The sequence below is a fragment of the Parasteatoda tepidariorum genome, chromosome 7, assembly GCF_982258835.1.
Source record: "Parasteatoda tepidariorum strain Cologne lab strain chromosome 7, Ptep-v5.0, whole genome shotgun sequence".
NCBI classification, from domain to species: Eukaryota; Metazoa; Arthropoda; class Arachnida; order Araneae; family Theridiidae; genus Parasteatoda; species Parasteatoda tepidariorum.
Window position 1 is genome coordinate 45,971,756 of NC_141761.1, and position 27,473 is coordinate 45,999,228.

General features: G+C 32.0%; 1 protein-coding gene across 1 annotated transcript; it reads left to right on the top strand.

Annotated features, from left to right (window-relative positions):
* Positions 1-27,473, top strand: LOC107454601 (sodium/hydrogen exchanger 9B2). Its single transcript, XM_016071843.5, has 11 exons — positions 1-513; positions 4,081-4,370; positions 7,121-7,208; positions 9,351-9,533; positions 12,207-12,382; positions 14,433-14,539; positions 17,232-17,396; positions 19,409-19,517; positions 22,026-22,162; positions 24,758-24,835; positions 26,885-27,473. Exons 2-11 carry the CDS (start codon positions 4,106-4,108, stop codon positions 27,116-27,118), a joined length of 1,542 nt encoding a protein of 513 aa, XP_015927329.2. The 5' UTR covers positions 1-513; positions 4,081-4,105; the 3' UTR covers positions 27,119-27,473.

Consider the following 27,473-nt stretch of genomic DNA (forward strand, 5'->3'; position numbering starts at 1 on the left):
GTTAGAAAAGTTGCATCGCGTTGCGTTGTAACTTTTACAAAAATGGCCTCGATTGTGATCTTACAGAATTTTTTAAAAGAATCAATATTTTTAAAAAACTATTACGCACCCCTTTTAATCCCTTAATACCTTTTTCTCCCTTTTTTTTATTTGTAGTTATTTGATTTCGCTTAAATATACTTCTCGTGGACATTTCTATCCAAAACGTGCACTAAAATAATAATAAACCAGCAGACGTAATAATCGCAATGTGTAAAGTGACTGCAGCTGTTCTATTTTCTTTCGTTTATGTCTTTTGTAAGGTACGGACTATACCGTTTTTGTTCGAGAAATTTTTTTCCCCACACATATACCGCTGCTTTATGTTGCTTGCTATTATTTTCTTTAAGTACATCTTTGGATGTTTAAGAAACCTTTGTGAAAAATCCAACCTTTCATGTGCTTAAAATTCTTCATGTTTGTTTGTTCCAAACACACCTATTTTAAAATTAAATAACAGCTGAAGAAGTATTGGTAAGTTAGTTGGAATGTCTGTAACTTTATGTATTCATTCTCAATTTAGATGATTCAGAGTGCAATGCTCTGAAAACAGTGTAATGAGAGAGATTTCTTTTAGTTTAGATTTTTTTTTTTTAAATTTTATAAAATAAAATGAATGTTTAATTTTACCTTTTTTAAGAAAATATAAATGAAAATATTTTGTGTTATAAATATTTGTATTTAATAAATTATAATTGATTACGACTTATACGGCAATAAATAACTCTTACTAAATGAAATATATATTTTTATACATTTATGCAAATCGATAAATTGTATGTACGAGAGAGAGCAAAAAAAAACAGACAAACAATTTTTAGTGTAACTTTATTGAAAATAAATAAAGTAGCAAATTATAGCAAATAATAAGAGTAGACTTTTACTAATAAATAAATTTAATTGGTTTCAAAGCGCCCGCATTTTATGGCAATGCAAAAAGAAAAAAAAATTTAACCAGCCTGGGAAACTTTTGATCTAATAACTCGGGTTTTAACTTACTAGCACTCAAACATAATGTTTCACGGGGGTGACCTCAAATATGCTAACTAATTTGAGGTAGACGATACTTTGAGTTTCGAAATCAAACACAAAATCGCAGTTAATCTGAATAATAGTTTTTTTTTTTATTTTCTTTTTTAAAGATTTGGATTTCTGATCCTCAAAAATAGGGGACTGTCGCAATCTGGGAAATATGGTCCTAATTTTTTGATCAAGAGAATGGTCCTAAATTTGGACCCCTTGATGTTATGTATACTTTTGGCATATTTTGCTATACTTCGAAAACTTTTTAAGCGAATTGAAAAAACTTTTGCACAACAAATATAAATTTATCCAAAGATAATTCCATGCAAAAAATAATCTTTAAAAATTATTTGTTATTTTTTATTATTTTAAAGTATACATGACTATACAGGTAAAAAGGTTTTTACCTGTATAATCATGGTTTAAAATTACACATGGGAACAAATTTTTTGTCGCATTTATTTTGCCGCTACTAGATCATGCTTAATTCGGGTAGGAGCGGATCTTATGAAAATTGTATTCTGAGAAATCTATTAATGTTGTTACCTATACGAAATCGTTGTGTTCGAAAAACGAAAGAAAGAAAATCAAAAAGTAAGTTAATAAATAAATAAAATTTTCATGAATAAATTATGATGTAACAAATATTTTAACTTTTTACGAAACGAAGACAAATGTTACATGATGCTGTAAACAACTTAACAACTACTTTTATATAGATAACTTTTAAGTTGTTCATTCAATTGGTCAAAAATTATATACGAAATGAAAAAGAATATTGCGGGTGAGAAAAATTACATTGAAAATATATATGTTAATGTTTGGATGTGAATAATGTTTAACATTTTCGCCTATTTGAAATATTACTGTATTTGTTAAACATTGCTTCAGCAATTGTTAAAATTATAAAAAGATCGTATTTAATTTAGAATATAATTAATAAATAGAAATATTTCTAAATCACTTAACCAAGCCAAACAATTTTTATAGTCAGTGTCAAAATCATGGGTGTTGTTGGTGAGGGGACAGTGGGCATATGTCTCAATCAATAATTAGAAATCTCTAAAATTCCCCCTAAAATATTTCGGTCAAGTAAATAAAATTTTCATGAATCGTCATCGATATAAATTATTCAAAGTTATAAACAAGAAGAAAAGAGATAGAAATAATTAATCTTTTTATCTGGATCAAGTATAGCGAGAAATTTTCCTTCGTAGAGGACTTTTTAAACTAACCCGCATTTGCGTTTCACGGAAAGAAAAACCATGAAAACATCCTAAGCTTGACGGCAAGGGGACCCATGATCCATGTATCACTAAGGATATTTTTCGTCAGCACTGTGCTTGGTGGGGAGCCTGGTGCGTATCAACCAGCCATAGCTGGAATTCGAACCCGGTTCACCTCATTAGAAGGCGAATGCTCTATCTTCAGAGCCACCACGACTTAATTAATCTTTTTTCAAATTTTATTTTATAACCGTCGTTGAACAGCAGACTCAATTTTTGAGTTTACGACTACCAATGTTCAACTCCGTAGCCTTGTCATTTTGAACCCAATCCAGAGGACAGGGGAACTAATGGATCAAGTATTGGGAAAAATTTGCCTTCATGGAGAATTTTTTGATGGAACTAACCCTCACTTGTGTTACATGGAGAGGAAAACCACGAAAGCCTCTCATGGTTAGCCTAACGGCAAGTTGACTCTACCCCATGATCAGTCTACCACTGAGGATATTTTATGTCAGCACTGTGGCCGGGGAGAGTCGGGTGTGGAATTCGTAGTAATAAGCCATCACTGGGATTCGAACCCGGTTCACCTCATTAGAAGGCGAATGCTCTATCTTCAGAGCCACCACGACTTAATTAATCTTTTTTCAAATTTTATTTTATAACCGTCGTTGAACAGCAGACTCAATTTTTGAGTTTACGACTACCAATGTTCAACTCCGTAGCCTTGTCATTTTGAACCCAATCCAGAGGACAGGGGAACTAATGGATCAAGTATTGGGAAAAATTTGCCTTCATGGAGAATTTTTTGATGGAACTAACCCTCACTTGTGTTACATGGAGAGGAAAACCACGAAAGCCTCTCATGGTTAGCCTAACGGCAAGTTGACTCTACCCCATGATCAGTCTACCACTGAGGATATTTTATGTCAGCACTGTGGCCGGGGAGAGCCGGGTGTGGAATTCGTAGTAATAAGCCATCACTGGGATTCGAACCCGGTTCACTTCATTGGAAAGCGAGCTCTCTATCCACTGAGCCACCAATTAATCTTTTTTTATTTTATTTTATAACCGTCGTTGAACAGCATGCAGACCCAATTTTTTTATGGGTTTACGACTACTAATGCTAAACTCCGTAGCCTTGTAATTTTGAACCCAATCCAGAAAACAACTGAACTCCTGGATCGAGCATTGGGAGAAATTTGCCTTCGTGGAGGACTTTTTTGATGGAGCTAACCCGCATTTGCGTTATATGGAGAGGAAGATCATGAGAACCCACCACGGTTAACCTGACGGCAAGGGGACTCTAATCCATGATCCGTCTACCACTGAGGATATTTTATGTCAGCACTGAGGTCGGTGCAAGCTGGATGCGGAATTCGTATTGACTGGGATTCGAACCCGGTTCGCCTCATTGGAAGACGAACGCTCTATCCCCTGAGCCATCGCCGCTCATTAATCTTTTTCGTAGTTATTGGACAGGTATACGACATTTTTTTTCTTATATGTAAAATTTAATTAAATATTGTGACCATGTGTTTTAATTTCTTCGCCCTGAAAAATTAATCTCTGAAACGGGCACGTTCAGAAATGCTAACTTTTACCCTGCAAGCACTTCTAAAAATTTTACGTATGTGTCATAAATTTAAACATGAACATTTGAATAAAATTGGAAAAATAGCTACTGTTTTTTTGCATGTCTCAGATATTAAAAATTATTATAAGACACTTTTCTAAATAAAATGAATGCACATGATCTCTGATTAAGAAACTAAAGAACTTATTTCATTAGGTTTTCAAAAGAATAAAGCCTCATTATGTGCAGCGAACGCAGCAATGAATCAGAAGAGCCAGGTAAATTGAAGAACTTGCTGTTAACTCTTACAACATGTCCACCCATTCCACCTCTGTCCACGGCATTTGCCTTGCTTCTTCTAGCTGGATTCATATATGGCACTCTAGTTGGCCTTGTGGGAAAGGATGCACTAATAGGAGGACCTGTTTTTGGACTTTATATTCTACTAATCATCTGTTACCTCGGAGGCCAGTTGGTGAGGCTTTTGAAAATTCCAACACTTGTTGGTGAGTGTTTTTAATTATTTATCTCAGATAAAAAGAAGCTTTATTATTAACATTGCCCTAGTGATAGCATTAAAATAAAACAGTGCTACTATTCAAGACGATAAAGGAACGGTAAGTGTATCCATTCATTACATGTAATTAATCACGTGAAAACATTTAAAGTAAATGGAAAGCTGTGGCCTCTGAAACAGAATACTATGCAGTATGATTGCGCCGCTGTTTTACTAAGATGCTGCATAGTTGTCTCTAGTAGAAAAATTATTACTAATTATTTCAGCAGCAGCTGCTATGGAGGTCATGGTATTTGCTTTAAATAGATATTGGCAGATCTGATATTTAAGTTCATCCTTCTTAAAAGCTTTTACACCATTCGTTTACAGATGTTCAGCCAAGACAGTGTTCTCTAGCAACAGCCCCCATTTGACGAGTAATGTTCGCATGCTTAAATTCTGCTCTAAAAATACTTAATTACTGAAGACTATACTGCTTTCAACATCTTCGAAAGAAATTCAAATTCAGTCAAAATGTTCTCAACTGATTAAATATATGCACCATCTTTACCTTCTCTACTAGGACTTTTCTAGGACGCAGTCAACAAATTTTGATTTATAAACAATCTCAAAAAAGAAGTAGGGAAGTAGTTAAGCTTTTTCCACTATGCATGACGTAGCACGAGGTTTAATTCGCCAAATCTTTGTATTTCACAGATTGACGTAAATACAGTAGCTAACTGTGAAATTTAGATTGTGTTCCGGGTGAAAGAATAAACTAAGTAACTTTAGTATCAAAGAGTATCAGCGAGTACCCTTCGAAACTCTCTCTTTTGACCGCAAATTAAAAGTACTATGAAAAAAATGAGTCTGAGGAATTCGGTTACCTTAGGTGGCAAGCCAAACAGCGAAGCAGATTTACGACTTTTGAGATAGCCCCTAAATAATAAAACTATCCTCAGATACCAGAGGTTCGAAGGACCGGGGCCCATCAGACAAGGGAACCACCAGCCGCCACCCAGGTGCCGTGCGTGCTGTCTCATTGCAGTATTGCATCTATTGATACCCTACGGACCACTGAAGCCCATCGGTCTGGACTTGCTGTAAGGAAATGGGTTAATGACATAATTAATAAAATAATTAATGAAACCGGCTTTTTAAGTAAAATAAGAGAGTATCCTTATAGCTTTGAAATAAGAACTGTATTACAAATACAGCTAAATTTTCTAACATTAATTACAGCTATGTTTAATAAAAAATTACGTCAATTACATAAATTAAATAATAGATTACTGAAATGGATAACAATTATAATGATATGAACTATGGCTATGCGTTGAATTTTAATTAAAAGTAGGTTGTGTAAGGAGGAAGTTAAAGCGATTGAGTTAGTTATTAAAGTGGGATGCCTTCCGGGTCCATCAATCACATAAAAAAAATCACATCTAAGAAACGTGGAAGCCGGAAAAAACGAAACCTAGTTTCTTTTTTTTCTATCCCGCAGTTCTTGCGACCGGTTCCATAGAAATGGGCATAACACCTCCAGGGTAGCATTGCACTTTCTGCAATCAATGAATACCCTTCGAATTTCTCTCTCTCTTGACCGCAAATACTGACCGACTTAAAAGTGCTATGACAAACATGAGTATTTGAGTAGTTTATAGATTTCCCCACTTGGAAGCACGCGGATAAGCTATAAAGGCAACGCATAGTTTTTATTTCATATTGTCAATGTAGAAATTTTAAAACTAGTTTACTTTGTCACCATAAATTCCGTCATTAAAATATCTCTTAGAACCTTTATCTACACAGTTCTTTTATTAAGTGGATTTATTCAAGGGGTTTCAACTTTTGGCCATCGTTGTTAGAGGCAATCGAGTAAGTCAGAATTTATACTGAAGAGTCATTACATTACGACCACCCTGCTAATAACATGTAGGACCACCTTTAACCCTCAAAACTGCTAGCAACCGCCGTGGCATTGATTCCACAAGGTGCTGATAGGTAGTTCGAGGTATCTGGTACCAAGCGCTCACCAACTGGACCTGCAATTCCCTCACATTGCGAGGGGGTAGCGTGGCAGCACGAATTAATTTTTCCAAGTAGGACCACAAATGCTCTATTGGATTAAGATCAGGTGAATTTGGGGGCCAAGACATGACTTGAAAGTCACTGGAATGTTCCTCGAACCAATCTATGACGATTCGACCCTTATGACGTGGTGCATTACCCTGTTGGTAAACACCAACCCCCGCACGAAAAACTGTTGCCATGAATCGGTGAACCTGTTCTGCAACTATGTTCAATTAGCTTACAGACGTCAGAGGTTGTTTTATGAGGATTATGGGTCCTAATGTGCCCCATGAAAACATTGTTCCTGGGCGAGTCCATTGTTATAGATGGAGGGTGGTCATATAATAATGGCTCTTCGGTGTATATACCCCATCATAAAGATCGCAGCATTTCGTTAAAAAGCATTTTTCAAACAAAAGAGATATGATTTCATTGAGCAGTTTGGTTTTATTTATTATTTTACGATTTTGATACAATTTATTTTTGTTAAATTACTAGAAAATATTTTTAATAAAACAACTTATGTTCCAATGTAATGCACCTAATGAGTAAATTTATAATAAGTAAGAGCCCAATATAAATAATAATAATAATGTATTTAAAAATAATAATAAATTTTCGTTTTCAACTTTCTGTATCCATCAGGAATATCTATGCATTTTTTTAAATAATTATTATTTCTTCAAGGCATGATGGTTTTGGGATTTATTTTACGCAATGTTCCACACATAAACGTTGCAGAAGACATACCTGAATCATGGGCAGCAAATATAAGGTGAGAAACACGAGTTCGTAAAAAGTTTAAAAACACAAAATTTATCTTTTGACATATTATAATTTCAAAAACTCGGTTATGTCGTAAATTAATTTTCAACTTACCTACTTATCGAATTGTCTTGAACTGCATGAACATCTGTTGAACAACATTACAGATTTCTTATGCCTTCGAGCCATCAAAATGTCAGAATACGAATAAAGCTAAATGGCATGAGTTAAGCATTAATAATGCCACAATAGACAAACTGTAGTTTCTATCCTTTTATGGGGAACACTCCTTTATGTCGGATCACATAAAGGGAGAAAGAAACTGAGAAATGCTAAAGAAAAATTACAAACAAGTTGCAACAAGAGAAAAAAAGTGATCTAACCAACAGGGGATAGGAAACACGCTTAATCACGATTATCAAACAAAGGAAGGGATAGAAAGATTTCAATATTTAAATATTACTCAAATAAAATTGAATATTTCTATCGGTTCGTTTAACCTAAAATAAAAAACAATAAAGCCAGTTTGAGGTTCGATTTCATTATATTATAATAGAATATAGGGAATATCTACCATTTGTTTTACAATAATTCAAGAATGGAATTTTCAAACTGTATTCTGAAACAAGTTTCTCAAATTTAATTAATAGTGCCAAAAGTGGCCGATGACTTGAATAAAAAATCAATTAAGGTAAAACGAAAGTTGATGCAGCGGTATGTCTCGCAACGTTTTGCTTAAGGAACTGGGAATTTATTTTTCAGGTTTTAAAATTAGTTATAAATTTCGTCAGAAGATGGCGCTGCTTATCGTGATAAACTATAAAAATGTATTTTTAAAATAACTACTATTTGCAGCAACAACGTCTTGATGGGCAAAATTAACAGATGGTCGTGTAAATATTTTAGTTTGAATGGTCTTACATGCATGGGAAAATAGTTTGATCTAGTTATACAGTTTCATAATTTTTATCCAGTCAGTAGCAGAGCCATCTATTGATAGGATTTGTAAGCAATTTTGAAACTTTGTCAGAGTACTCTGGTCCCTGTTTATCTTTAAGCGATTTTTCATATTGTCAGTCATTTTTGAGACAACTGCTATCTTACAGTCATGACTACTTTATTTTACGTTTTCGATTCATTTGACTATAGCATTTTTGAAGAATTATGTCAGAATAAGCTGACCAATGAGCATTTAGCATTGCATCTGACACTTCGAACATCATAGTTCAAACCTGGATTTAAGAAAGTTACAAGAGGGTTTTAGTTATTTTTACCTCTTTGTCTTCGTTTTATGACTCTCAGCCACCCACTTTGTTTTAGTATAAATAAAATACGAGCGAAAAGGGTTAATATTGACTCGTTAGTTTCTTACTTTTCCGAGTCAAACTTAAACTCGCAATGTAACTGAGCTAATTTAGCATTATATTTACTTCAGCATTTTTTACCTGGAATCCAAAAAGGATTTAAAATTAACATGGGCAAATAATATTTTGTGTATCGTTTATATATTTGTAAAAATTTTTTAAATAACAGTCTGTACTTTCTAACTATCACAAAAACTCCTCGTGACAGAAAGAATGCTACGGAAGCTTTTTTATAATTTTATAACCGTCGTTGAACTGCCGATCCAGTTTTTTTTTTTGGTTTACGACTACAAATGTTCAACTCCGTAGCCTTGTAGCTTTGAACCATTCCAGAAGACAAGGAAACTCCTGGATTAGTACCCCCAAAGGCATGGTTTGTTATAGTAACATAGAGTTTTTTGTGACACGACAGATTTAACGTGAGTCAGTCACCATTTACTACACGGGGAATCTTCGTCCGGCCCAGATCGAACCCACGACCTCTTAGACATGGACCCAGTGCCCTACCAACCAGGCTATCCCAGCCCTGCTATGGAAGCTTGACTAAAACAATTTCTAATGGGTGAGAATTAAATGAAGGACGTAACTCTCTCAGATTAAATCTACAAGAGAAACGAAAATCACAGCCCTTTTCGAAATTACTTTTCTTCGCAACCACAGTTATCGCCACAGCGCGAGACTGGTGTTTGGAGGAGTTCTCGCGATAACCAAATAGTGATTTCCTAGTTTATATTAGCATTAACGTCTATACAGTAAATACACGCCCATTATTTTCTTCATAATTTCAGAAATATTGCTCTCATCTTCATTCTCTTGCGAGCTGGTCTGGAAGTTGACTCGAATATTATAAAGAATAACAAAAGCACATGTTTCAAAATCATTTTCATTCCATTCGTCTTTGAATTCGTCATGGCATCTGTTGCAGGTCACTATTTATTCAATATGCCCTGGCTTTGGAGTTTCCTTTTGGGGTAAGAAAACTGGTTACTGTTTTTATACTGCTTATAAATTCCCACATTTAAGTTAGTTTTTTTTCATTATTTATTTATTTAATTTTTGTTCTTATAAACAAAGCTAAGTTAATTTAAAATCTCTGAAGATTTTACATTTCAGTGTTATAACCGATAGTTTGAATCCTGAACATGCAAAAAATTAAAAATCATTCTTAAAACTTTAGACTTGATGATTACCCAAATTTATATTTTTTGAATGATTTCAAAAAAAGAAGTAAAAATAAAGTAATTAGCGAGTGCGTAAGAACGAAATTGTTTTCAAACTCTGACCAATTACTATTGCGGTAGAAAAGGTAAGGCTAAAGAGAAAATAAACAGAAACAAACTCATTTGATGATAAAAACTGGAGAAAGAGAAAGGAAAAAGGCCTTATTTTTCGAGGGCAAATTTAGTGGACAAAGTTTATTGGTGAGGGTTATTTTGCCCAATATATATATATTTTCCGTATTTTTAAAAGAAAATTTTATCCTTTTTTTTCAGTTGTTTGCTATTATTATTTTTTTTAATTATTTTTCTTCCCTCCTCTTTTTCATATGTCTGTAATTTTCCTTTGTTTTATCTTCATTTTGAACTTTTATATATATATATATGTGTGTGGGGGGGGGGCGGCATGAGTGGTCGTCTTAAATAAATAGGCACTGTTTTTAAAACAAAAAAATATATATTGAAGACTTAAATTTACATAAACACGGACGATTAACAATCACACGAATAACAAAAATAATAATAAGTAAGGAACGTCTTTAAAAGTTTTGTATAATCATAACTCCTCTTTGAAGTCCATACGTCTTTTTCGGTTCGTTGTCAACCGCTCTCTCTCTCCGAGAAATCCCTATTGCTTCCTTGTCGTGCACAGGGATCAGCTTATGGCTTACATTGACTGGCGGGACTTCTAGCTTACGGATCAGCTTCCAGCTTACAGCTTTGTCTACAGGACAGGAACTGGCACCACACACACGCACGCACGCACGCACGCACACACACACACACACACACACACACACACACACACATGTATGTCCCATCAAAGTAATAAAATTATTTTTGATGATTTTAATCCCAGCTTTGCTCTATTGCGACCTCATTAATAATTGAACATTATTAAGGGTATATGTTCATACTTTTTCGGTTAAATAGTTATTTGAGAAACAAATGTGCACAGTTTTGGCTTTTTTTTTTTCATGAACGAGGAGGTGCTCCCAACTGCTCATTTCCATCGCCAACTTCTACAGATTCTTTACAATTATCAAATATAAAATCTACACGACAAAATCAAACATTTTTATTTCATAAACCTAAATTTGGTTACACGATATCAGGTTCGATTGATGTAAAACTTAAACCTCATCATTTTGTTCTATTATCATAGAAACTTTATACACAGAATTGTTTTTGCTTTTTTCCTTCAAATTCTTATTTAATTTTTTGTTACTATAAAAATTTGTTAAATGCTTTACAGGAAAGAGATTACTTAACAATATTGTGGAAAGACGGTTGTTAACATTGCTTTATATTTATTTTATTTCCAATATTTTAACTTAACACATATGCTGAATTAACACAGTTTATGAAAGAAAATATTGTCAAACTATTTTTTTAAAAAAGCAAATATAACTTATTCAACCGTCAGTTTTAGTATTAACCAAGTATCCTAATCATAAAATGTTGAATAATAAAGTTATATACAACCAGTATAAAATATTATAAAAATACCACGATACCAACCAGTATATAAATATATACTATTTTAGGATCCACCCAAATACCACTCTTAGTTTTCAAACTTTAATTTTGAATATAAATCAAAATAAATTACTTTAAAATAAAGGAGAATAATATTATAAAATTATGATATATAAATATTTCAGCTAAATACTCTTAAATAAAAGGTAAACAAATAGTAGTTTACTAGTAAATTTAATCATAACTTTCATTAATTTTAACCTGATGACACCCAAAGAGTTTTGGATCTTTTTTGCACTTCTCATAGGTCATAACGTTTTATATAACCATCGTTGAGCAGCCTACCCAATTTTATGGGTTTACGACTACTAATGTTCAACTCCGTAGCCTTGTAATTTTGAACCCAATCCAGAAGTCAAGGGAATTCCTGGATCGAGTATTGGGATAAATTTGCCTTCGTGGAGGACTTTTTGATGGAGCTAACCAGCATTTGCGTTACATTGAGAGGAAGACCACGCGAACCTCCCACGGTTAGCCTAACGGCAAGGGGATTCTAACCCATGATCTGTCTGCCACTGAGGATATTTCACGTCAGCACAGTGGTCGGTGAAAGCCGGATGCGGAATTCGTATCGACTGGGATTCGAATCCGGTTCGCCGCATTGGAAGGCGAACGCTCCATTCCCTGAGCCATCGAGCCTCTCTTAACGTTTCAAGGATTTTGAGTGGTTGCTGCGACATTATTAAAAGATTTTTATTAATGATTAAACTAATGGCGCCATGAAATAACACAGTAGTGTATTTCAAAACTTTTATTCAAATAAGGCAAATCTGAAACTCACTCATTCTTACATCATTCATTCATTCTTACTGTTATCATATCATTCTTACATGTATGTCATGTTATGTTATCATATCATTTTTACTGTTTGAATGTATTTCTGTTAAGGTCGATGCTGTCTGCTGTATCTCCGGCTGTTGTTTTGCCAGTTATGCTCAAAATGATGAGAAAAGGATATGGTATGGCAACTGGTATTCCAACTATGGTCATTGCCGTAGCTGGCATTGATGATGTCTTGGCACTCACAGCTTTTGAAGTATTATTAGGAGTAACATTTGCTACAGGTAATGACGAAATGAGGGAAATAACATGTTGTGATGGAAATATTCATAAATCCCCACTTACAGTTTAAACAACAGTAGCATAAAAGAAATACTTTACTCTAGTAAAGATTTCTTTTGTGTGATAATATACTGTTCTCATCAATGATAAATTTTATATCATATTTTGCACAGCTTAATCTAAATTAGTTGACCAAAGAAAATTTTACAATCTTATTCATGTAACAACACGAACGCCGCTCCGTACTTATTATCTAATGGTGACAATTTATCTGAATAAATTCTGTGACATGAAGGTAACAAATTGATCTATAATTTATAATGACAGAGAGTGAGTTCTTTGGGCTGTTAAGAAACAGATACTATATTCGAAAGGAGTATAGGGTATATTTTGTGTTACGTAGACTAAAGCAAAAAACAACGTGGATATAGCATAAATAAAGTACAGAAATGGACACATTATATATTCGGTTCCAGTGTCTAATCACCAAAACCTTTTTTTGTAGTAATTGCTTTTAGTAACATTGCTTTTTGATTTAAACTGTTACTATACTTGTAACAATTCAAAAATTTAATGTCATTTTCCTTGTTATGCTATTAAACAGTTGTTTTGCTTCACACATAGTTTACTTATTCTCTTAATCATAAATACTCCGTATTTTTAGCGGAAATAAGGCTTACGTATATACAGAAAAAAATTTAAAAATGACAGAACCTCTTGTTGCTTTTGTGTTGCATATATCTGAACTCTCAATTCATAATTTTAGACCAAACCGCTACCACTTGGAAGACATTTTTGTAGTTTTATCTTTGTGGCGTAACTACCACTACAGTTATTAAATACCGATTCATTAATATATAAGACATGCTTACTCGATTCTGTCTAGCTGTACCTTTTGATAGATAAAGGTTGACATGGTCAAATCCATTTCCCTACTTTGGTGACCTTCGGCCGTGATATGATCTCACCTACTTCGATGGATGGTTCGTTTTGAACAGTTGACTTGCTATTTGTGACTACACCATTGTCCTCCTCACGCTGTTGCTTCTCAGTCTCAATTACACACAATAGGATCCTGCACACACTCGACTGCTAATAACAACACGGGAGCCATCTGGCACTCAACCGTGAACTTAATACAGCTTGTTGCGACATCAATGGACAGTCAGTTTGTCCGCTAGATTGTCTTGTCCCTGGCAATGTAGCCACTGTGAAGGGTCAGTGTATGAAATGATTTCTGTTACACTGTTACTCACAAATGTTTTCTATCTGTTGGGATAAAATGGCGCTATAGAAGCGAAAACGTAAACAGTTATTTAAACTAACTGTCCATTGATGTCACAACACAGCTCTCATGGTTATCGTTCAAAACCCAGTGAATTTAATAGTGATAACTTTTAGTGAATTTAATAATGAGTGTTGGTGGCTCTCACCACCAACATTCAAAATCTGATGAACTTAATGCAGCTCTTCTGGTCTTTCGCCAAAAACGGAAATGAATCAACCGTTCATTCAATTCTATCCCTGATAAAATTCTGGTGGGGGAGTATTGTGGTGTAACTACTAAAAATATTAAATGCCGATTCACAAGTATATATGTTAATTCGATTTATTTTTGATAGATGAAGGCTGACATTGTCGGCATTCAAGCCCCGACACCTTTTTAGACGAGCACGTGAGAAATCATCGTTGTCGCAGGTTAGGATCCAACCAGTTGTCATTATGCCTATACACGAATTCTCTAATCAATATAAAAATAATACGTACATTTTTTGGTGTTGTTAAGAAGTAGTTGTAAGCACAAACGCCCTAGATTATTAGTCAGTTTGTTATTATAGTAAGTGTGTTAAGAGATAATTTATAATAAAGTAGCCGTCGTAACCAGACGACCAATGTAAACATTGCTTATTTATTTCTAACAGATAATGGTGGTTTAATACTCGTATTGTCAAAACTGTTATATAACAGAAACATTTTTTTGCTAAATTAATATTATATGCAATTATATGTTACAAATATTCTTGGTTAGAATAATTAGTATTCCGTTTACAGGAGCTTTAGTATGGACAGTGGCTCAAGGTCCAGTCGAAATGTTAATTGGCATTGCTTACGGCATAATTGTGGGAATGATACTGTGGATTATTCCGAATTCAGAAGAGGCTAGTATTTTTGAAACGTCCTTTTCTTAACTCACTATAATTTATTTGAAGTATGTAAATATATGTTTTTAATAACTTAATAGTTAAAAGTTCTCAAAAGCAGGATTTATAGTTTTGATTTGATAGTTGTTTGATTTAAAAGGGTGTTTGAGAAGGCATTAGCCATTTTTTTTTCATATGAAACTAATTTTTTTAAGTAAACATTATTACTGTTTTTGCTTCAATTATTAACTTTATTTGCTTTAATTATTGATTTAATTATGAAGCATTAATTTTAATTACGTTAATGATCTAAAATAAAGCAATAATATGATCATTGAATGTGTAAATGTTATATGAACTAAGACGCTTGAAGGAATTTGAAAACTCATTTTCTTTGAATATTATTGATAATACTAAAGATGTACAGTGTGCAGAAAAAATATGGACCACCCAAAATAACTTTTGATCTACTGATCGTATTAAAAAAGGTAGTATGCTAAATATTCGATTTCTCAGGAACAAATTAGACAGATTTCAATCAAATTTTGTATTTTGTCATATAAAATTACTTTCTTTGAAATGGTATAAAAAATTTAAACCTTACAATTCAAAGTTTTTCCAACTAGTATTAAATGAAATAATAAAATATAATAAGTATTTACTAGAAGCTATTTTTGCATAAAATTATCTTTGGATAAACGAATTTTATATTTGTGAGCAAAAAATTGTCAATTCGCTTAAAAAGTTATTAAAAAAATATTAAAAGTGAAATTAACCTTTAGGGGTTCAAACTTTGGACAGCTCTCCTGACCAAACTATTTGAGCCATATTTCCCAGATTACGGCTACCCCTATATTTTGGGAGTGCGAAATTTGAATCCGCCAAAAAAAAAAAGTACGATTATCCAGAGAAAGCAAGTTCTATATCTTATTAACTTACTTAAATTATAGTCTGCACTCATTAATTAGCATAATAGCACATTTGAGATCATCCTCTTGAACCATAAAGATTGAGTCCTAGAATGTGAAGATCAAAAGTTATTCAGGCTGGTTTGTTTACTGCTTTATACCCTTTGTACATCTGGGACAACAAATTCTCTTTTTATTTTGTTTCGTTGTATTCTTTTATTATACTCAATACATCTAAGAGTTCTTTGTTTGCTAGATATTTATTTAAATTAAACGACTTTAATCATTTCTTTTATTTTAATTTTATGTAAACTGTGATAAAGTTACCAACATAATTACCTTATCTTACTCAATCTTGAGTATATTTACACAAAATAGATTAAGTAAGATTATCTTTTACTTTCATTTAAATAAATGAATTCCTTACAAGTTTTTTTTTATTTCCAGCTTTTAACTTGTATTTTTTATTAATAAATATTATTATTACTATTTTGAAGTAAATTATTTATTATTTTAGAAATTCTGTACTTAACTTTAAATTCTACACTCTTCAAATTTTAAAATCTTCCAGTTCACTAAGAAACGGTACAGCAGAGTTTGCCTTTAAAAAAATTCGCCTTTTTTTAAAAATTTGCACGTAATATCTTTAAGCTTCCACACTTCTTTTTAAAATATGCAGGCTGTCTTACCGTATGAAATTCTCTAGACTCTTTATTATAGTTAATTAATTTGCGATATAAATTGGACACACCTTTTAACTGCAGAATGATAGTTGAAAGCGATGTTTCAATAGAAAATCTTTAAGAAAGCGAAAACAAAACTGTTACGATTTAGTAATGAAATTAAGAAAATATTTTTGTTTTGAGAATTTATTCTAAAGAAATTTTGCAAATTTGCTATCAATTACTTCATGTTTTATAAAATGAATGCATTGAAAGAATCGATAGAACGTTAACTATACTAAACTCAGTGGCGCGACAGCCCATAGAGGGCCAAGGCCATCTCAGATTTCTTGACCTTGGGCTCTGGGGTGCAGGGGCAGATATTCCGGTCAGGTGGTCAGCTGAAAGCGAAACCTCCAGTGTTTAGTTCCCAAGCATGCTTGGTACTCATTTATCGACCCACTGAAGGGATGAAAGGCTGACTCAACCTTACCCGGCCCGAGGAACGAACCCAGAACCAATGGCACGGCAGCGCAAAGCGCTACCACTCAGCCACCGGGCGTCAGAGCGTTAACTACCACTACGTAATCCATAACTACTTCTTTTACCAATTGAAAAAAAGAAATTCGGAAGTATTATTACATATTTTATTCCATTTTTAAGTATAAGGAGTAGAAAAATATAATACGTAGGTTTTAACTCTGTTCACTGCCATAGTCATTTAAAAAATATTACGAACTCAAACGAAATATTCACGGATCCGCTTCTAAACTTCCCATCTTTATTTATCATCCACTAACACGGAGTAAAGGTTTATTTCTTTGTTTAGAATTTTATAATAACAGTTGCTTAGGTGATGTTTGAATCAAAAATTTCCTGAGTCATAAAAAGTCAAGTTGAATGTTTGATTTTTCACAGGTAAACGCAAAAGCACACAAACAAAATTACCACATAAAGCACAATATTCTCTTTCACCAAGTAAATGCGACATAAAACGTATAATAATGACAATTACTGCCTAACTTGAGTTTTCTAGGGATATTAATTAATATGTGATCCCGAAACAACTTGGCGTAATCCGAAAATAGGTTAAAACTTGTTCTTAAAGCATTCAATTTCTGTACTTTTTTATTTTTTTAGAACAGCAAATCAATTTTCCGCTTCTTGCTACTTACCCTAGCATCAACATGCATTTTCTTCGGAAGTCAAAAACTGAAAGCTGGAGCTGCTGGTGCCTTAGGATGTATTTGCTTGCCATTTACAGCCGCCATATATTGGAAACGTAAAGACTGGGATGATCATGATGTAAGTTCTGTTTGAATAATTTTATATTTTATTTTATAACCGTCGTTGAACAGCCGACCCAATTTCATGGGTTTACGACTACTTACGTTCAACTCCGTGGCCTTGTAATTTTGAACCAATCCAGAAGACAAGGAAACTCCTGGATCAGTACCCCCAGAGGTATTGATTTGTTGTGGGAACATGGAGGACTTTGAGACTCGACAGATTTAACGTGCATCAGTCACCATTTACTACACGGGGAGCTGTTTGAATAATTGAGAGATTTGGCATTTTCACGTAGAATCCAACACGTTCATGTTCTGCTCAAGCTCTGTTGAGAGCCAAGATTTGTTAGTAACAGCGCAGAGCAGTACATGCAGGATACTAAGTAAAAGATTTTAGTCTTTCTAATAAGTTCAATCTAGTGTCTAGCTTTCTCTTAAACAAAAAATGATGAATTTCAAAATGCGCTAATACCTAATTACGCTTAAGTTATTATATTGATCAAAATTATTTTTGTTGTTGTCTACTAAAAAAATATTTTGCAGTTAACTTATGAATATTTACTTATTCTTATAAAAATTATGTCTTATATTTTGGGGATCAAGAATCTTCTCACTTTGATGCCGATGGGTCACCTGTGTCTTTTTTATATATTTTTCAGACACTTTAATTCGAAACAAAAATATATTTTGGCATTTTTTAATTATAAAAACAGTATAATAGTTACTAAAATAAACTGTTAGATTATCCGAATTATATTTATGCTAAAATATGAAATCCCCCCCCCAAAAAAAAGAAAAAACATTCTTTCTCTTTCATTTACGTTAAAAAATTTATCAATAATTGATTTTTTATATTAAAGAAATTTCAGTGGAGAATAACTATTTCTCTTAGATTTAAATAATTGCAAAAAGGTACAAATGTGAAAAATTATTGTTTGGGAAACGAGTCGAGTTGGGAAGAATTTACCTTTAGAGCTGTATTTCAAAACCATAAATTATTAAAATACTTAATATAATATTTTTCACTTAAATTAATATTGTTTAATATAAAATGATGAAAAAGTTATGAAAAATATGGCTGAAGAATTTTGCCTCAAAGATTTATTCAGAGAGTGTGCGTTTTCGTGTCTGATTTCGTAACTTAAAATATCGCCTACACAAATTAATTAGCCCATTTATTTGCTCATAGTATACGTAACTTGTTTCGAATCGTTAGTATATAAAATGTGCATACGTTCAAAAAAATAATAATAATATATAGACATCTTGATTATTGATTCTCTCGCCACACAGTTTTTAAATCGGCGATTATTGTAAGTATCCATGACTTACCAATTAATTTTTCTTCATTTTTTAATCTTTTATCTACACCCAAAAAATGTATTTAAATTAGGTCAAAAAACAAGCAGGCTTTTTGTTAACAAAAGTTTTATTTATCATTTATCATTTTATTTATCAAAATGTTTATTTTATTTATCAAAATGTTTATAGTCATTAACCAAACGATAAAATTACGCTGTGTCCTGAATTTGAAAATATTTTCTTTTGTTTTGGATTAATTGGGTATAATATGAAAAAAACACAACTACTTCGATTTAGTAGGAACAACATATGACGCTATGCTAAACGAATGGAATTTAGTTGTTGTTTATTTAGTTATTGTTATTAGTAGTTGTTGCTATTTGTTTTAGTTGTTGTTGTTTATTTAGTTGTATTTAGTTTCAATAACTTTTCTTTATAATGCAATAAAATCTGGCAAGCAGCTATTTAAACGATCGAACACTTCTTTTGTTTATTTGTGGCTTGAAGTTAGGCTCGCAGAAAATGCCGTTCATGGGTTAAATTTAGTAGGAACAACACAACCTGTGACGTAGGCTATATTATACCCAATTATCTTGTTTTGTTGACATAGTACAAGATTACCACTATCTTATTCATCCATTTTTTGAACTTGCGTGCCTCAATCTTAAATGTGATTTTCTAAAATATTATTTTAAGTTTTAATTTCTCTAATTATTTCTTCACTAGAATCCAGTTGGACGAGCTTTAACATTTATTTGGAGAATTATCGAGCCTTTGCTTTTTGGTTTAATTGGATCTGAAATAAGAATTGATTACTTGGAAGCACAAACTGTTGGTAAGATTTTAAACATTTAGTAATTTCGTACGGGTAGCCAAAGATGTGTAAGATCTCGCATTGATCGTGCTGCAACTCCCATGTAGCTCCTACCTTGCACAATTGAATTATCACTTATTTCGAAGTTTATAAAAAAATTTAAATAGTAAAAAATTCAGCAATAACGATTATTTCAATTTGCACTTGGTTGAGTTTTTTGCTGATAAGGACCAGAAGTTGCGGTATCATGAAGTTAATAGAAAGATTACGAATAGTCATCGAAAAGAATAAAAAATATATGGCGGGCTATTTACACTTGGTCGAGTTTTTTGCTGATAAGGACCAGAAGTTTTATGAGTGAGGTATCATGAAGTTAACAGAAAGATTGCGAATAGTCATTGAAAAGAATGAAAAATATATAAAAACGCTAAAGCTCATTTTTTGCAGAGATAAAGCGAGTTTTATTTCACTTTTAAGAAACTGAAACTTCTCTCTTGACAATCTAATCAATTTCGTAATAATAAGGAAGAAGGGTTACAGTGAAATGTATGTTGTTCATTTTGCATTCGTTTTCTATGTTAACTCTTCATTATTAAAAAAGCTTGGAGTAAAAATTAGCGTTGAGCCATGGTATCATGCTAACTTTGATTAAAGTGAGAAAGCTAATCTATCTATATTATATAAAACGCTAATACGTACGTATGTATGTATGTTTCAATAAAACCGATGATATTTCTTTTCTCGCGCTGGCAACAGTTTTCATTTTTAATTGATTGGATTCGGCACGCAAGAGCACGTAGTGAGCAACCAGATAACAATAACCAGAGTGAGCATTATCAGGTTGTTCAATTCAGATTCATGCACTAAAAACATGACAATATTTAATTTAAACTCAATTGGGTATAATATAAAAAAACACAACTACTTCCACTTAGTAGGAATAACATTTACCATGACGCAATGCTAAATTCTATGCCACTATCCACATAAATCAATTATTAATCAAAAATCGAATATCAATTACTTTTCTTTATAATGCAATAAAATCTGGCGAGCAGCTATTTAAACGATCAAACACTTCGTTTGTTTATTTGTGGCTTGAAGTTAGGCTCGCAGAAAATGCCGTTCATGGGTTAAATTTAGTAGGAATAGCACAACATGTGACGTAGGCTATAGTATACCCAATTAGGAATTAATTAATTAATTGAAGTGAGAATGCTTTAAAAGGCCACTGTTGAATTGATATTTTTCTACTGGGAGCTACCTAAACGTCTAAAAAACGTTTAAGTGTTTGTATTGAATTTTTTTATATTTCGCGTTTATTTATGCATTGAATTTTCACGCTTTAAAATGCAGAATATTAGTGAAGCAATATTTGATAATTTACTTTGCTAAAATGTTTCTTATTTAGCTAATGTTTTGATTTTTTCACCATGTACAATCTAAATAGCTAATATGCTTTTTTAAAAGCCAATAAGAACATTGGTAGAATTCTTCTACATAAGTACAATACTATGTCTTTGATGATAAAATACTATGTCTTTGATGATAATGTATTATGTCTTTGTGCTAGAACATTGTGTTCATTGGCGAGCGAGCGCAGCGAGCCATGGTTCACGGCGTGAACCACATAGGATTGCGTAGCAATTCTCGGGGGTTGGCGAGCGTTAGCTAACAGGGGGCGGAGCCTCCTAGTGACTCTTTATTTCCAGTAATACGACAGAATATGAACAGAATCTTTTTAAGATATTGCGGGCAACTTTGAACCTAGATTCTAAAACAAATTTGAGCAAGTGCAAAATTCTGGCTCAAGTTTCGAATGTATTTCAATTATCTTATAATGTTAAATGAACTTAACAAATATTTTGTTACGCGCAATAGTAAAAACTTATTCCCTTATTATGGCATGAAATTGTTACTTCTATTGTTACAATAGAATTAAGATTGATTGTTATGGTAATTATTTATTTAAATGTTTATAACTCTATTTTTTTATACTCAACATTAAAGTTACGTCTAGCTGTTATTCATTTATAAAATATGTTTTAATATTTACTACACCACGTTTTCGCATCTCCGAAGAGCAAAAAAAACCAATGAAAGCCCATTAAAAGTAGCCTCTTTTATAGGACAAAAATATAAATTTCCTTAATATGAAAAATGTATTTTTACCTTAACCGGTTAAGTGAATGATGTATATATACGTTCACTGATACTTCACGTTCTCATATCGTGTGATATTTCTAACTTTACTTTTTCTTCATCATACAATTTTACAAGATTAACAATTTCAAGTCTAAATTAAGCATTGTTTCAGCCTCTTTAGGTAGGGCTATATATTTTTAATGTGGTAGGGCTATATGTTTTTAATACACCTCTGCTTTTTCAACTAAAACAAACATCATTAAAGTCCCTAAGTGATTTGACGCGATATTAATAATTTAGACTTCTTGAATTCTAAAGCAGAATCATTTTTTTTGCTCTTTTATTATTTTATTTATATAACATTTTATTTTACTGCATTTTAAGGCCGTGCTTTAGCAATATTGTTTGCCGGATTGGGATCTAGAATGATCGGCTCCATGATTGCTGCTTACAATGCTGGTCTTTCTTTTAAAGAACAAATCTTTATTACAGTAGCTGGTATCCCAAAAGCTACAGTTCAGGTAATAAACCGAATTTAGTTTTTTTATTGCATACCTTAGATCACAAAATGTTTAATTCATTTTCAAAAATATTTTTATTCATGTACTTTTAAAAAAAATTCCTGTAATATAAATCTAAGAAATATGATTTAGTCGACCTACAGTAATAGTTACTGAAATAAGAAGTGAATAGTGTAATAGACTGCTACTGTAATTAGATTAAATCTTTATTATAGTAGCTGATATCTCAAAAACTACAGTTCAGTTAATAAAAAAACTTAAGTTTTTTTTACTGAGCACCCAGATTGCAAAGTGTCTCATTCCTGTTTCAGAAATATTTTTGATCTCTCGAAAAATACTTTTATTTGTATGTTTGCAGAAACTTTACCTGATCTTCATCTTAGAAATATGACTTTATTAAGCTATTTCAATAGCTAATGTATTAAGAAGCGAATAGTATAATAGCTGTTGCTAAAAGAACAAATCTTTCTTCCAGAAGCTGTTATTCTATAAGCTACAGTACAGGTAATGAACGCAATTTATGCACACCCCGGTCATAAAATACCTCATTCATGTTTTAGAAATATTTTTGATCTTCTCCAAAAATACTTTCCTTTGCATGTTTTTAAAAGTTATATCTAATTTTCATCACAGAAATATGATTTTATCAAGCCACTTTAATAAATACTGTATTAAGAAGTGAGTAGTGTAATTACCAGCTATTGCAATAAGAACAAATCTTTCTTCTAGCAGCTGTAATTCCATGAGCTACAGTATAGGTAATAAAATGAGGTCATAAAATGCCTCATTCATGCTTCAGAAATATTTGTGATGTTACTCAAGAAAAAAAAACTCTTCTCTTTCCATTTATCTTACTTTTTAAATCAATGCATTCTACACAACGTTTACTCTTTTTTCAAATATGCCTCATTTTCTTTGAAAGAACTGTGGCATAATGATAAGCAACATTTTAAAATTTTTTAAATTTGTGTTTGCTGAAAAACACTAGGATTTTCATGTTGCCAAAAATAATTTCCGTATGAACAATGCACAAAATAAATTAACCACCCTGAATAACTTTTAATCTAATGATCGGATATTCACGTTCTGAGACTCAATCTTAAATGCTCGAGGAGTGACTTTAAATATCTAATTAGTAATTACAAAAGACGTATTAAGTTACGAAATCAGGCACAAAAACGTACTTTCTCTGAATAAAAATATCGTTTCTTTCTTCTTTTTTTTATTGTTGACGGATTTGGATTTCTGAACCCGTAAATGTAGAGGATAGCCGCAATCTGCGAAATATGTTTCCAATAGTTTGGTCAGGAGTTTTGACCCCTTAATGTTGATTTCACTTTTTGCGTATTTTGCTATCTCTCAAAACCTCTTTAAGCGAATTGAAAAGTTTTTGCTTACAATTATAAAATTCATTTGTCCAAAAAAAATTCCTTGCGAAAAATTACCTTCTTAAATATTTATTATTTTATTAAATAGCATTTTAAAAGAATTTGAATCGTAATGTGTACAATATTTTAAAGAATGTAATTTGTAATGTATAAACATTGATGAAATTCGGTCGAATAGTTCATGAGAAATCGAATTATCGAATTTAAAAAAAAGTTGCACCACTAAAAATTAGATTGCTCTGGAACTATTCAACCGATGTCACTGAAATTTTGTATTTTGCAGTGTAAAATTCCGTTCTTTACAGCTATATAAGAAATTTCATAATTCCTATTTTTTAACTTTTTTTATAAAAAATTAAAAAATAATAAATATTTAGTAAGAGTTATTTCTTGCTTGACATTTTATTTGGATGAACGAATTTTATAATTTTGTGCAAAAATTTTCCGATTCATGGGAAACGTTCTCAAAATATGGCGAAATACACAAAAAGTAAAATTATTATCAAACTGTCCGAACTCTGAACCATTCTCCTGACCAAACTATTGAACCATATTTACTAGATTGCCAGTACCCCCTATATTTTGAGGGTCGAAAATCTGAAACCATCGTATAAAAGGTATGTTTTTTCAGAGAAAGTGTGTTTTTATATCTGATTTCGTAACTCAAAATATCATCAGCACTAATTAGTTAACATATTGGAGGTCACGCCCGTGACACATTGAGTCCTGGGGCGTGAAGATCATATCATTAGTTCAAAAATTATTCTAAATAATCTTTTTTTTCTTCTTTTTTTTAAATTTTGCATTGTACATACGTCTGACTAAAGATATAAAGTTTTAGAAAAAAATATAAGTTAGAGGATAATGAAACATTTGGATTGACATTGAGTAGAATAGCTTTTTATCTTTTGTGACTAGAATTAATTGCCATCATCTGTTTAAAAAGTTATTAATTAACATATTGATTTTTTGAACTGATCTGCTTCATTGTATACATATTTCCTCGAAAATTAGATCATATTTTTTAAAAAGTAAGAATCATAATTAGATTAATAAGGGTTGTTAAGTGCAATTAAGATTGGTCTTATTTTTCTTCCTGACGTACTAATTGAGAAAATAACGAAAGAAATAATAATAGGCATTTTTTTATGCTTTCCAACACTTAATGTCAATGTTTCTAATGCGTTGTTACTTTTTTACTTTAAAGGCTGCTATTGGACCAACTCCTTTGGCAATGACTAAAAAATATCATTTGGGTACTGATATAGAACAGTATGGAATTGAGGTAACTTTCAACTTATTTATAAAATTTTTATGCGTATTTTGGAATTTTTAAGTAACTTCAGGAGTTTCTGTCTTTACATAAAAAATTTATAGATTTATGGTGGGGATAAGGTGAAAAACCAAGCACAGTTATAGGCCACACATGGGCATAATTGCCTTTCTGATATGTATTTAGAAAAATCTAAGAATGTAAAGTCACCGGGAAATTTAAAAAAAAATGAAAGTGGTATTTATCTATTACTAAGTTCAAATTCATCGGAATAATTTACAGTGGGGCAAAGACAATTAAAAAAGAAAAATTGAGATAATTGCTCTTTTCTCGTGTTTTTATAAACTTAATTATGTGAAAGAAACGAAGAAGATATTCAAATGCCAGGTAAACGTAAAAGTTTGTCACGGGACTAAGAATAAAATATCTCATTATTACAATTAATATTGTATTGGAAAATTAAGTAGAGAAATTTATAGAAGGGCGAAAAATAAGTATTATCTATACGGTATAGCTTTATTTGTCAAAAATGATTATAAAATAGTAATAGCACTAGAACTTATTATCAAAAATTACATAATATTCCAGCACATCACTTAATCGATAACTTTGCCTTTAATTATTTTAACTAATATAACAGCAAGTTATTTTTTATGATTAATGAGTAGAAAATAATACTATAATTTATTGGTTGTTAGTAAATTGTATTCCGGCCTGTGACAACATTTGAGCCATTCTAACCCAAGCCTTTTGGCTTTCAGTACTTTACTTATCAAGATATTAATATTTACGTTTTTCTTCTCATTATTACTTCCCTCTCTCAGTAATCAACTACAGAAGGTAGAAGACATCTAAAGTTATTATTCTTATTAAAATTAGTCAAGGGAGGGAGTAAACTTCAGTTGTAACTTACATTGAACTTCAGTTCCCTTTATAAGACCCAAATCACAACTTTCAAAACAATTTCCATCCTTCCCGTTTTATTTTCACATTCAAGTATTTAGAAATTGGAATATAAATGCTTTTTTAAACTATTTAACAATAATCATTTTTGGCAATTGGCTCTTTATGTTAGCCCAGTGGTCGGCTCTGGATATTATCGCATCAGGATATTTGTGCCAGAGCCACACTTAAGGAGCCATCCTTAAGTGTGGCTCTGGCACAAATATCCACGGAAGGCGCAATAATATTTTCATTTAAAAAAAAAACTTGGTAAGCCTTCGAACCTGCTGAAGCATCTCCAAGAAAATAATCCCTCTATTGATAAACACCATTTTAAAACAATAATTTTAAATATGAGGGAAGCATTTCTCAGTAGGTTTCAGGAATTTAAAAACAGTAGAGCAACTGTAGCATTTGTCAAAAATCCTCTCAATGCTACGATAACCGAGTTGAAATTTTCTCCTTTTGAAATTGACATTGGTAGCTTTGAAATACAATTGCTGGATTTAAAAAACAAGGAGATATGGCGCTCTAAATTCGAACGTCTTTGTGTTGAATTGGAAATATTGGAGAAGAAAAAATTTCATCTTAGTTCACAACACAAGTGGTCTGCTTTGAATGACCTGGAGAAGGAAGACACGATCATTTTCAACGCTTGGAATAGTATTCCTGACTCTTACGATCAGCTGAAAAAGTTCGCGTTTGCTGTTCTTTCCCTTTTCGGTTCTACATACATATATATGCGAACAATCTTTTTCAAGTATGAACATTATCAGTGTGAAGAGTAAACTGAGAAGTCGTCTTATTGATGAAAACTTGGAATCATGCCTAAAATTAAAAACAACAACATACAAACCTGACTTACTCAAACTTTCCAAGGAGATGCAAGCACATTGTTCGCAGTAATAAATATTTATTTTATTAAGTATGAAATTTAGTTTAATTAGTGAACTACTTATTTAGTGTAATAAAAGTTTACTGAACAAGCAGATTTGGCTCCCAATTTTTCTTTAAAATTGTTGTAATGTTCATATTTGGCTCTTTGGCTAATAAGTTTGCCGACCACTGTGTTAGCCTAATTAAAATTGACAACATGTTAATGAATGTTTTTCTTTCTAGATACTAACGATTGCAGTTCTTGCAATTCTCATCACTGCACCCATTGGAGCTATAGTCATATCTTTTTTAGCTCCGAGTTTATTAAAAGTAGATTCATCCAACAAACTGAACGAGAAAATAAACCAAGAGAGCACAAGCAATACGAGGTACGGAGCCGTCCAGTCAGCAAATATTTCCGAAAATGATAAGCTTTCTATCAATAACGGAGAATTATGCAATGAAGCTCATTTATAACATTTCTTAAATGGCAAATATGAGTGAGTTTTTGTTGTTATTCTACATAATGAAACTGAAACCTCCAATAAGAAGACTAATCTCTTGGTCTTCTTAGTCTATAAGAGTGCAATTTTCCTTTGATGGATAAGCTCAATCTTAAGCTTAAGTTGAATGAATTGAAAATTTCAGTGATAAATATGGATGACTCATTGAGGATCAAGAACTAAGTAACGTGTCTTAGATAATTTTTTCTTTTTCTTTTAGTTTTTATAAATGTTTATTGTTTGTTTGAAATTTTTTAAATAAATTTACCATTTTGTAATGTTTTACGTATAACTATTGTATATACATGTAATAATAACTTCATATGTAA